At 48.5% G+C, this 13,268-nt stretch overlaps 1 protein-coding gene across 1 annotated transcript in view; it reads left to right on the top strand.

Annotated features, from left to right (window-relative positions):
- Window positions 1–13,268, top strand: part of Lrp4 (LDL receptor related protein 4) — a 54,554-nt gene that overhangs the window by 7,407 nt on the left and 33,879 nt on the right. The window contains 7 exon segments of the mRNA XM_028778568.1: window positions 7,935–8,081; window positions 9,989–10,105; window positions 10,386–10,499; window positions 10,734–10,850; window positions 11,361–11,489; window positions 11,728–11,847; window positions 12,197–12,322. Of these exon segments, the coding sequence (XP_028634401.1) occupies window positions 7,935–8,081; window positions 9,989–10,105; window positions 10,386–10,499; window positions 10,734–10,850; window positions 11,361–11,489; window positions 11,728–11,847; window positions 12,197–12,322 (870 nt within the window).

Below are 13,268 nucleotides of genomic sequence, written 5' to 3'. Positions count from 1 at the left end.
AGAGAGAGAGAGAGAGAGAGAGAGAGAGAGAGAGAGAGAGAGAGAGAGGAGAGAGAGCACGCAACCCTTGGGAACATCCCTGTTGAAAGGTTAGGAGTGAGCCCTACAACTTCTTACCCTAAGACTGCTGTGACCCAGGGTGAGAGGGGTTACCGAGGTCTTGTAGTTGGAACAGTTTAGAATTCCAACCTGTCCCTCCCACTGGCCTGAAGAAGGAGTCGGCCCCAGAGCTCTAGAGGTAGTAATTGCCCCAATTTGGGGGCTGGGCTGCTGGGAGCCTGCTTCAGTCATGGCCACACTCTTCAATCAGGAGTCCTGTCAGTGTGCGCGATAATTGACGTGGGTCTCCAGCCCCAGACTCGCCCCCCAACCCCCAGCTCCTCCACCCCAAAGTTTGACCCCTGTTGTCTCTTTGTTTCTTCCTTTTAAGTTGGTGCCAGTGTTGTGATGTTTCTGGGAACTGTAGAAAGTTGACCGTAACCCAGAGCAGCAGTCAAGAAGAGCTGATTCCTTTAGCTTCCTGGCGGTCTATTTTCTGTTGTGTCTTTTTGATTTAGCAAGAAGCAAACATTCCAGGTGCCTCTGGGCACCTCTTCCGCCCATCAGAGCAGACTTCATTCTTTCAGTGCACGTAGGCATTCCCATCTGTGTCCCGCACATGAGTGGATGGACTGGCAACTATTTCTGACGCCTGCTCCCCTACCATTCGGGTGAGAGTGAGGAGGGAGGGACGCTGCCTGCACCCCAGCTGGAGAAAGCCTGGCTGGGACTCAAGCAAGCCCTGACTTGGCCTATGGGAGCTCCCCCTCACCTCTGTACAGAGCAGCTTCGAGCCAAGCCAGGAAACAAAAGACTAGGAGCAAACCTTCCATCTGGCTGAGAGGCAGTGACACAAAGGTGCTGCTGCATAATTTATCACCGAGATTTTCTGCAGCCAGGGAGCTCCAGACTCCTGGCCGTGCCTTTGGGGGGAACTGGGAGGCATCTTCTCCCCCTCTCTGGCTGAAAGGCCAGGCAGGTGTAGAATAGGGTATTAGGAGGGACACCTGATTAGCACGTGGAGTAAAGCTGCTTCTGAGGTTGTCAGTGTCTCCTGGGATCACAGCTCAGCAGCTCCACTTCCTGTCGGGCCTGCAGGGGTGAGGGGTGGGGGTGGAGGCTGAGGGTGCTACGTTCCCTTCTCACGGCCCCAGCCTATGGAGTGCAACTGCTACAATCTTGAGGGCATGGGTGAGGACAAGAGAAATTTTATGTTGGCTTGACTGCCACATCTTAGGAACAAATAAAGAAGCCGAGCTTAGGCAAGTAAAAGGGGAGAGTCCCTCTTCCTTTCATTTTCCCCACACCAGGTAATTTAAGCAAGAAGTTTCTACTAAAGAGACTGAGTGAGACAGTAAAAGTCAAATCAGTGGATCTCAACCTCCCTAATACTGCAACCCTTTAATACAGTTCCATGTGGTGACTCTACCATAATAAAATTATCTTATTGCTACATAATATCTGTGTTTTCCAATGGCCTTAGGCGACCCCTGTGAAAGGGTCCTTAGGCCCCTCAAAGAGGTCATGACCCATGGGTTCAAAACCACTACTTTAAATGGTCCTCCTCAAAAGAGAGGTTCTGCTTTTCTCTCTTGACTGTTTTTGTACTAAACTGGGGCATGTGGTCTAAGAAATACAAATGTACTCTAGGCAGTTCGGTGTTGAGAGTTTTGCTGCATTCCTGATACGGTGATAAGCAGTTAGGAGGTAGGTACTGTTGTCAATCTTGTTTTATATATGGGAAACTGAGACTTAAAGCAGTTTGCTGTAACATAGCCACTGAGTAGCTGTATCAGGATTTGAACCTAGGGTCTAAAATGGGAACCCTATACCCCAACACATATTGTCTCTCAGAACAGAATTTGGAGTTTTTGTAAAAATTATTTTTATGTATATGGGTCTATGGACCACATGAATGCAGAGGTCTGAAAAAGGGAGAACTGGAGTTATGGAGGTTGTTAACTTCCATGCAGATGCTGAGCACTGGTCTTCTGAAAGAACAACCAATGCTCTTAATGACTGAACCATCTCTCCAGTCCTCAGAACAGAATATTTTAAATCTCAGTTGTCCCAGAAGATCTAGGTTGGAAAAATTTACAGTTGGATTGACCTCTTTGGGCTTTATTTACTTTTTTTTTCTTTTTCATTTGTGTGTTGTGCATGGGATGGAATGAAGTTGGTTCATTCCTTCCACCGTATGTGTCCCAGGGATCAAATTCACTCTGCCCTCTTAGGACATACAAGTACACAACAGTGTACCTGACTTTTACTGTGAATGCTAAGGATCCAAACTCATCTCCCCATTCTGCTTATTTACAATTTTAGGGGCCAGATCTCACTTCATCATCCAGCCTGGCTCCAGCATCCTAGACTCAGGGGATCTTGCTACCTGTTTCCTTAGTAGCTGTGGTTACAAGTGCAGGACACTGCACCTGCCTTATTTTACTATTTATTTGTATGGGGACAGGGGATTAAACTCAGGGCCTTGAGTTTATGCTAAGCACTCACTCTGCCACTGACCTACATAGCTTAGCCCCCAGATCTATCATTTATGGAGACTTCGCATGTAGCAGAACCAGTGTGGTGGTGTCACCTGTAATTCTAACATTTGGAAGGCTGAGCCGGGAGGATCACAAGTTCAAGACCCTGTCCTAAAGACAAAAATAAAAAGATACATAGGATGCAGAAGGCATTATGCCAAGTATCTCTCAAAAACTGACATATGTGTTATGAATTTTGTTCCATTTTTCCTGATGAAAACTAAAATATAAATAGATGAACTGCTTAGGAACCAGAAGGAAGAGGATTTGTACTCTGGGAAGTATTGTTCCCATGGTCTTAATGCCTTATAACTTTGGGCCCTGAATATTAAAATTTTATTTTATGGGAATGGAGACATGGCTCAGAGATTAAGAGCATTTACTGTGCTTGTAGCCGACTTGGGTTCTATTCCCGGCACTCACAACTGTTGGTAACTCTAGTTCCAGAAGAACCAATGTCCTTCTTTGGCCTCCTCAGTGCATGCTCATACACACACACACACACACACACACACACACACACACACACACAATAGAAAGATAAATAACTGCTTTTTTTATTTTTAAAAGTGGGGGAGGGGGAAAGATGCCTGAACTCTGGCCCTGTAGTGTATCTAGTGTGTCCCTTTTGAGTGGGTTGCCAAGGAATCAAACAAGCAAGGCTCATCACTGGACAGAAATAAGCCTGTCACAACATGTCAGCTCCAAAGCCTGAGACAGAGTGAGGAAAGGAGTCCAGAGGGAGCAAACTTCACCTGAGTAGAACCAGGAAGTGCCTGGGAAAGAGAAGAACAAAGTTCTCTTGAGTACCAGTTAAGTAGGGAATTGGCTACTTTTATGTCTCCCATTCTGGGCATCTCTCCTGTTTTGACCCCCCAGCTCCCACAGACTCAAGCATGCATTGCCCATCCGTTTAACAAGCTTGTACTGTTCATCTGATACTTTAGCACTGGGCATGCACTGTGAATATGAACAGAAGAGCTGTCTGGCACACAATTTCAACATCCAAGAAGCTAAGGCCTGGTGAGTGGGCCATACAAAGGACAAAGGGCAGGGATTTCCAGCTCAGCTTGGACCAAATATGTCCAGGTTGGACAGTGTTAAAAGCTCTATTTCCTGATCTCCTGCTGTCAACTGCCTACTACTTAGCTCTGTGGTGGTGGTGGTGGTGGTGGTGATGTTTGCTAGGTAATCTGTACCCTCGGAACACAGAACTATAGAGGTCTCTCCAGACTCTGGGTAGATGGGGCTTATTGGGTCCATGTCTAGGTGGCTCCTTGTTGTCATTCCTTTCAACTTAGTCTGTTTTGTTTGCCACATGAATGTTCCCTGAACTGTGTGCTGTTACTGTGTATGTGACCTCAAGAGTCAGTGGGGTTGCCCCTTCCTCTGGATGTAGTTATAGACTTCTAAACAACTCATTCTTGTTAAATAAGGTTTGTGGCCTCATCACTCCTGCCAGTGGACAGGAAAAGAAGGCTTTGACATCTTACATCGAGAACAGGCCTAAGGGTATGACTCAGCAGTAGAGTGTATATTTAGCGTGTTGGAAGGCTTGGGTTCATTCCCTGTCACTCCAAGAGCAAAAAGAAAAAGAAGGGAGGAGGGGCTGGGGATGCAGTCCAGTTGGTGAATTGCTTGTTAGCATGTTTGAAGCCCTGGTGTTCCATCCCAGCACCTCCTACATCACGAATAGTGGCAGATACCTGTAATCTCAGCACTTGAGAATCAGAGGCAGGAGGATTGGTTCCAGACTCTTTGATACAGAATTGCTTTCATCTCCGTTTTGTGGATGCTCTAACAGAGACTTTCAATAACTTCTCAAAAATGTGGAATCTCTGCTCTCTACAATGTTGGAGTCTGACTGGTACCACCGGTGAGTGTTTGCCTTCTCCCCTTCCAAAGAAAGCAGTGGCAAACCGCTAAGGTAGCTGGGTTGAGGGAGTTGAGGTGTAAACGTCGAGAGTTTGGTTAACCTCTCAGAAAGATTCCATGAAGGCAGATGTGGAGGCCCACATCTTTATTGGAATGCCAGCACTTGTGGGGCAGATGCAAGCAGAACTCTCTGAGTTTGAGGCCTGCCTGGTCTACACAGCAAGTTCCAAGCCAATGGGGGTGGGGTTGCTGTGTAGTAAGACCCATCTTTTAAAAAGTAGGTTCTATGAGCCTCTTAACATGGATCCCAAGAACAATGGCTTTATGAGAGAGCATGAGCACCTGAGGCACAGAGACCTGTTCCTTGTTGAAATGCCTAAAATGGAAGGGTCTGAGGAAGCCTGCAGTGTGGCTGGCAAACAGCCTTCAAGGAGTGGCACTGACGATTCCGATTCAACGCTTACACGGAAGGCTGCGTCTGCACCGCAGCCATTTGTTTCCTTTCTTTCTTTTATGCAAAAAGGGTTAAAAGCTGCCCCTTTATGATCTCAGCCAGGACTCAAGCTAACCGACAGAATTCCATCTCTGGGGACTCTGAAGGGGAAGCGGTCGTCCAGAAGTCTGCCCTTTGGAGTATAATGTGTCTGCTTCCGGTATGAATGCCCAAGTCAAGAGTTTGTCCTGGTGGCTGCCGGGACTTCACGACAGCTCTGATTCCAGCCACTTCTCTGACATGCAGGAAGTTATGTGTCTTTAGCCATCTGCAACTTGATGGCCAGCTGCAGTCAGCCCCAGGAAATTAGAACTGGGTGTCACACTAGGCCAGTCACAGGGGCAGGAGCTGGAAAAGGGTCGCTGGGCTTTGCTCTCTGTACTCATGTGTATGAAGATTTTGCCTGCAAGTGTGTACACCCTGTGTGCAGTACCCAAGAACATCAGAAGGAGGTATTGGTCCCCCTGGAACTAGAGCCACATATGGCTCTGAGCTGTGTGGGTGCTAGAAATTAAACCAGGACCCTAGAAAAGCAGCTTCTAACTGAGCCCTCTCTTCAGCCCCTGTACTTGTTTCCCGTGCATAGCTCCCAGGATACTGTTCATTGTGCTTTCCCATTCCTGGTACTCAATAATTCCTAAGTCAAGGCTTTTTGGGGAAATGCGGTCACTGTTCCACACCTTCAATCTCCCCATAGCTACTTAATGATAATTTTCAGTGTGCCATGGCATAAAATGTGTTTATTCCATGTTTATTTTCTGGTTTAATTGTGGATTTTATTTTTCTATTTTCCATAACATATTAAGAAACTCGGTTAGGCCTGGCCATGCAGCTGTTAATCCCAGCTACTTGGGAGGCCAAAGCAGAAGGCTTTCACGTTTAAGGACTGACTGGCTTACAGAGTAAGTTCCAGGCCAGAAACTTAATGAAACCCTGAATCTTATATCAAAATAAAAACTAAGACGAGATCTGGGATGTGGTTTAGTGAATTTGACCCCAGTACTACTTAAGGGGGGAAAAAAAGAGCAAATTGCACAAAATCATGCACCTGATTGGTAGAACCCAAGATCTGCTCATCTGCTCCAGAGCTAGCATTATCCCTTTGCATTCTTCCACTTTGTCCCTTCCTCCTATCTGTCCTTCTTTCTGGATCTCCCTCCAGGTCTACCTCTGTTCTTGCTGTATGGTCCTATGCATATTTCTCCACCTTTGATGACTTGTGGGCCAGTTCACAGGGACAGGGAGTATCCTGTGCATGGTTGGGATGTTTAACTGCATCCTTGGCTTCTACTCATACATCCTGGAACACCACTGGCCTTCTAAAGGACAAATCGATTCCTCTTCTCCTGCTGAAACTTACTAAGTGAGCCTTATGTTCTCCCTGCAGCTTCTCCACGAAGGATTGTTGTGTGCCAGAAGTATCCGTGCATGGAATAGTCCATGCTGCTGAATCTAGCCAGGATTTTGTAAAGAAGAGTGTGTACTTCACTGAGCCAGTATATCTCAGATTCTGCTGTCTAAGGTCTTAGTGAGACATGCCCTTACTCCTCAGTTCTCCAGGAGCAGGTGACTGGGCAGTTGCCCTGGGCAACTGGATGTTCTGAGTTTCTCTGGGGAAGAACCCTCTGGTCTGCATTTGTAGAAAGACAGACGTTGGGCTTGAAGTGAGGTCTTCCTGTGAGGAAGGCAAAGTTGTTATCCCTCCTAAAAGGACTGCAGTGCCCCCTCCCCAGAATACCCAGCACTGCTTGGCTTCAGAAGGAAATTCTACATCTTTCCTGGGGTAACTAGATCTCTTACATGTAGACGGTTGAGAGAAGGCTAGGCCTTCCTGTTGAGAACCTGGTAGGAATCTGTGATCCTTCACTCCAGAAATATACATTTGCCCATAGATTGAGAAGCTCACAGATGCCAAAGGCTGATTGGCCATCCATCTGTTCAGCCATCCATTGCAGGTTAGGGAGCTCTGCCTTAACCTCACACCTTTGGGAGACAAGTAGGAAGACTGGGGAGCCATAGAGGTGAATAGTAAAGGAACAGGGACGGCAATGTAAAGCTGACCCTTCCCAGTTTCAGTCCAGCCTAAAGGCAGGACCCAGCTAATGGGAGGAACGGAGGAAATCTAGGGAAGAGATGAGCAACAAGGCAGGCCCCTTCCTTCCACAGCTGCAGCAGCTCAGCGGGTTAGATGAATAATCTGAGGGGGAGAGTGACCCTGGAAGAACCCTTTGTTCCAGTTGAGGCTGGAACAGGGGCACCGAGCCATTCACACGCCATCCCAGGGCATCCTGCTGGGTACTCTGGGGAGGGGGCACTGTAGCCAGTCATGGGACTTGGCCAGGCAGATAGCTTGATGCTCAATAGGGAAGCCAGCTGCATGCTGCTGAGGCTGGGGGAGGGGCCGTGTCCCCCGGTCTTCCTGCAGGCCTTGGTCTGTCTCACAGACAGGAAGGCACTGATTGGGAGTACTGACTGGTCCTGGTTACTCTGTCCTGAGGTGGCTTGATCTTGTCACCCCACCCCACCCCCTAAAAGTAAAATCTGATGATAGGACTTGAAAACTCCTTCGTGTTTCCCATGTGGATTCCTTGACATCAAGAGGCACCGTGCTCCAATTTCACCGTTCTAGCTTGCGGCAGTGCTTGGGCTTCAAGATGGAGGCAGGTGTATCTGCGTCTCAGTTTTCTAGTTTTGCAAGAAAGCATATAGAGGTGTCTTGATAGCATTATCTGTTCTACTCTTCTGAGAACAGCACTCTTTGGTGGCTTTATTTGTCTCCTGGCCTTCAGAGATGCTGTGTAAAGACGTCATAGATGGGGCAACTGGGCTGTCCCAAAGTCTAAAACTGTCTTTGGGATCTTATCTGCCCTGGCAGAGGAAGGAAATCACTCTGAGCGATCGTTCCCCTGGGTTTCTCTCCTCCCCACCCCTGCCGGCTTTGGGTGGACAGGCACTGAGGCCCTCTGCTTCCTATTCTTTCTCCCCAGGCATAGCAAGCAATCTGGAGTGTGCCTGTGGTCGGAGCCACTTCACGTGTGCAGTGAGCGCACTCGGCGAATGTACCTGCATCCCCGCCCAGTGGCAGTGTGATGGAGACAACGACTGTGGAGACCACAGCGATGAGGATGGCTGTAGTAAGTAGCATCCCAGAATTAGCAGGAGGAGATAAAGGATGAACCGAGGAGAGTTCTATGCCTGCCTACCTTGTGTCCGACTTAAGAGTTGGGCTCTTACAAGGGTGACAGATGTGGAGAGAGACATGATTTCTTCACATGTATATCTTTAAAAACCTATATTTCTATTGGGTGGCTCATGCCTCTAACCCCAATAAAACACACTTTGAAACCTTGGAAAAGGGCCGGACATGGTGGCTCACATCTTTAATCCTAGCACTTGGGATGCAGAGGCAGGTGGATCTCCTGAGTTCGCACCCAGCCTCATCTATAAAGTGAATTCCAGGACAGCTGGAGCTAAACAGAGAAACCCTGTCCAAAAAAGAAAGAACGAAAAAGAAAAAGAAAGAAAAGAAGGAAGGAAGGAAGGAAGGAAGGAAGGAAGGAAGGAAAAGAAAAATAAAGTAAAAGAAAAAAAAGAAAACTTGGAAAAGGTATAGAAGAAAATACCCTTAAAGACATGAATAATCATTATTTAATAGCTCTCCTTGTATTTGTGAATTCTGTGTGCATGATACAGGCATACATTTAAATTTTTATATGGTATACATAGATGCAGATTGTTTTCATGATTATTATTTTAATCTGTATAGTCAAATGTATTAAATAAGATAAGCTTTGTAAGAAATCTTACTTTTGGGTGACTGGTGAAGTTGCTTGCCACCAAGCCCAGTGACTGAGCCCTGGGACCCACATGGTGGACAGAACCAACTTTAGGAAGTAATTCTCTGATCTCTCCATGGACACTATGGTTCTTGTGCTCTATCTCCTGGAATAATAATAAACTTTAAAAACAGGGTACAAAGCTACTAAAGAAGACACTCAAGATTGACACACATGCGTGTATCCGCCTGAATAAGTATATGTATACCATACATACATAAAGGACTGACTGAGGCTGTAGCTCAATGGTGGAGCTACTTGCCTTGTATGCATGAGGTTCTAGGTTCAACCCCCTCCCCACACTGAAAAAAAAACCCCATCTTGTATTCTATGTAAACTTGCCTTTCCTCTAGCATAGTCACAGATAGACAATGGCCAGGATGTCCTGTCTTGGATATATATAAATCTCACTGGTAAGCTAATTGTCTGGATTTAGGGGTACATGTCTGGCCCGCAGCATCTGTGTCTGATGGTAACTAATTAGTCTAATGGGAATGAAGCTACAACCTGGACCTCATTAACCCTAACCAGCTCAGCTAATTATGATAATAATAAATGCTTCCCTTTCATGTAGCACTTTCATACGCATTATCTCAAAAGACCTCTTGTGAGTTGAGTGCAATTATCCCCTTGTGTAGTCCAAGGAACTACTGCTCAGAAAGGGCAGATGACATCATAGTAATGACTTCTAGAAGTGAAACCCAGATGTGTCAATCATCCTTTAATAAGAGGATAGGAGGGGATTTAGTCCCTCCTGGTATCTCTTGAGCCGGGTCTCATTCAGTTCTCGATGGCTTCAAGCTTGATATATAGCTGAGGATGACCTTGAACTTTCAATCTTCCTGCCCTACCTCCCAAGTGTCAGAATTCCGTGAGTTCGCCTCCATACCTAGCTTTATGAGGCGCTGATGATCAAACCTGGGGCCTGATACATGATAGGCAACATTCTACCAACTGAGCTACAACCGTGGTCCCCCGCTTTTCTCTCCAGCCCAAGTTTTTCTTACTGCTTCCTCGGATGTCTTAAGAGTCAGGGTTTCTGCTGCCCCCATTCCCTTCAGCTGATCCCTCTTCCCAGCTGCAGACTCTTAGGGGCTCTATCTACCAGGGGACCAGGGATAGGAATGAGAACAGTGGGATTTGGAGCAAGGATCTCTGGCCCAGTGCAGCCTGCCTGCCTGACTTTTCCCTTTCCTTGGACCCAGCGCTGCCTACCTGCTCCCCTCTGGACTTCCACTGTGACAACGGCAAGTGCATCCGCCGTTCCTGGGTGTGTGACGGGGACAATGACTGTGAAGATGACTCTGATGAGCAGGACTGTCGTGAGTGTTGGGAGGAGCCAGGCGAATTCCACAGGCTCTGTTGGGAAAGGCTTTTTCTGTCAGAAAATGATGTCCTCCAGTCTATTTGAGCTCTTGGGTCTTCCACTCTTATTCTGTGCTTTCTCTCTTGTCTCTTGGGTCTCTTGGTGAGCGAGGCCCACAATAGGTGGGCGTGTCCTCAGGAGTGCTGGGACTATTGACTGCCCCAGAAGGCTTTATTGAGGGGCTTGGAGGCAGTGTGCTCTCTGTGCACAGCAGACTAATTCATCTGTGCCCGCAGCGCCCAGGGAGTGCGAGGAGGATGAGTTTCCCTGTCAGAACGGCTACTGCATCCGGAGTCTGTGGCACTGTGATGGGGACAATGACTGTGGTGACAACAGTGATGAGCAATGCGGTGAGTGGTGCTCTGGGGGCAGGAAGGGGCCCAGGGCAGGAGCTCCTATGGGAGGAGACAGCAGCAAAGGGCATGCCACCTGACCTGAAACTGCTCCAGGATCTGGTGCAGCTAAAAGAAAGCAGGCAGGCAGGCAGAGCAGTCCATACTGTCAGGAACATGGAACTCCCCCTACCCTGGACCTGAAGGAGGATGGTGAGATTCTGTGGGACCCCTGTCTCATTGCATCCCTAGACATGCGCAAGTGCTCAGACAAGGAATTCCGCTGCAGTGACGGGAGCTGCATCGCTGAGCATTGGTACTGCGATGGTGACACAGACTGCAAAGATGGCTCTGATGAGGAGAGCTGCCGTGAGTGCCCCTACCCCTGAGGCTGCTGGGCTGGGACAGTGACCAAGGGCTCCTGCTTCTGGATAAGGGTTAGCTGGGAGGGTTGTGTGCAGCCAAGGGAGTGGGTGTTCTAAAGGAGCAATGTTGGGGATGTGACACATATGCATGCTTGTTTAGCATTTATGAAGCCCTGGTATCTATCCTTAGCACTGCCCAAACCAGGCAGAAATAGTGGCATATACCTGAATGTAATCCTACACACAGGAGGTAGAGGCAGAAGGATCAAGATTTTAAGGTTCTCTCTGGCTATGGATCGGGTTTGAGGCCAGCCTGAGGTACATGAGCCCCCAAGCTCAGGTAGCTGTAGTTATGGAGGGCTGACTCCCTCTGGTCCACTAGTGTGTAGAAGTCTGTGGTGTCATCACAAATGAAACCCAGTTGTGGCATTCTGGAGGAAGACACCTTGCCCCGGTCTGGAATCAGGCCTCTTGTCCCTAGTCACTGAGGTCTGAGGGCTGCTTTCCCTTCCAGCCTCAGCAGTACCCTCTCCTCCTTGCAACCTGGAGGAGTTCCAGTGTGCCTATGGCCGCTGCATCCTTGACATCTACCACTGTGATGGAGATGACGACTGCGGCGACTGGTCAGACGAGTCTGACTGCTGTGAGTGCTCTGGCAAGCTCGGAGGAGGGGGGGCCAGACTGGCGGAGCTTCCCTGGTGGCAGGGCACAGGTGCCAGCTGGGGCAGGCGCTTAGGGGAGCAGTGTCTGAATTCCACAGTCCCTCTGGGGAGGAGCTGGAGTGTTGGGAGGGGCAGGAGATGGGACTTGGGACTTTCTGCTCTTCCATGAGGTGCTGTGTGCACAGGCTGGCTAGAGACAGAAGACCTTTGTTTTCCCAGCTTCCCACCAGCCCTGCCGCTCTGGGGAATTCATGTGTGACAGTGGCCTGTGCATCAACGCAGGCTGGCGCTGTGATGGCGACGCAGACTGTGATGACCAGTCTGATGAACGCAACTGCAGTGAGTTGGGGATAGCATCAAAGGCATAGGGGACTAAGGAGAAGGGTTTGGGGGCAGATAGAGCATGGAGACATATTAAACAGCTATACAGTTGTGTGGTTGTATATTGCACAGAGGCACTATATCCAAAGGGATACCAGTCGTCTAGCAGTCTGTAGACTTATAGACGCATCATGGCAGTTTTCTAACAGGTGGTAGTAAGGTGCTCTGAGGAAGGGTCACCTGGTTCATTAAAAGATACCTTCTGTGATACCACTGTCAAGAAGAATAGCCTGTGTACTTTGGGTGGCAGAGAATTTCAGGCTGGAGTCGGAAGACCAGTCTTTCATTAGGTCTTTGCTCTGTCCAGCTACCTCCATGTGCACAGCTGAACAGTTTCGCTGTCGGTCAGGCCGCTGCGTCCGTCTGTCCTGGCGTTGTGATGGGGAGGATGACTGTGCAGACAACAGTGATGAAGAAAACTGTGAGAACACAGGTGGAGTCCCCAGCGGTGTCCCCAGCCTTACCCTAACTTTGGGAGTGGGAGGGAGAGAAGCAAAGGAAGCATTGCTGTCTCAGCCAGCCAGAGGTGATGCTTCACTCCTAGTCTTCGTTGGCCTGGACTCTCCCTGTCCTTCCCAGGTGGAGTCAGATCCAGGTGTGGGAGCAGGGGAGATAGCTCAGTGGGTAAAAGCACTTGCTATGCGAGCACAAGAATCCAAGTTCAAATCCCTTGCACCCAAGTTAAAAAGTTAGGCATGGCTGTGAATGCCTGTAACACCAACCCTGAGAGGAAGAGAAAGTCACATCCCACAAGCACACTAACCAGCCAGCCTCACCAAAATGGCTGGCTGGCTCCTGATTCAATGAGAAACCTTGTCTCAAGGCAATAAGACAGAGAATGGACAATAGAGAAAGTTATCAGATGCCATCTTCTGGGCTCTGCACACACACATACCCATATACATAGTCACATGTGTGTGCCACACATCCATATGACACATCACACACATACACACATGCACATGCACAATCCAGATGCATTGTTGACCTGTGTACGATTCTTGAACAAAAAGTCAAGGCTGTGAGTCTTCGCAGCTGCTCAAATTCTCACTTTCACTCTGGCCTTGGGAGGAAGGGCTGCTCTCCAGCCAGCAGCCCTTGTGTCTACTTCCACTCTGCAGGAAGGACTGGCAGTCTCTGCGCCTGTCCCTCCCCTCCCCAACCAGCTAAACCTGGTTCTCACTATGAGGGTATACTCTTTGACTCTGTCCCAATCGCTCATCCACTGTGGAATCCCAGGGAGAAAAGAAACTCAGACAACTCCACCAGCCTTGTCTGAGCTGTTTCCTGCCTTGGACCCCATCCCTCCCACCTTGACTCTCAGCTGGCTCCCGTTTACCCTAGAAAATGACAGACTCCTGTCCCTTGTGGACTCGAGC

Source organism: Grammomys surdaster, unplaced genomic scaffold, assembly GCF_004785775.1.
Source record: "Grammomys surdaster isolate TR1022 unplaced genomic scaffold, NIH_TR_1.0 338, whole genome shotgun sequence".
Lineage (NCBI taxonomy): Eukaryota > Metazoa > Chordata > Mammalia > Rodentia > Muridae > Grammomys > Grammomys surdaster.
This window is presented reverse-complemented; position numbering and strand designations above follow the sequence as displayed.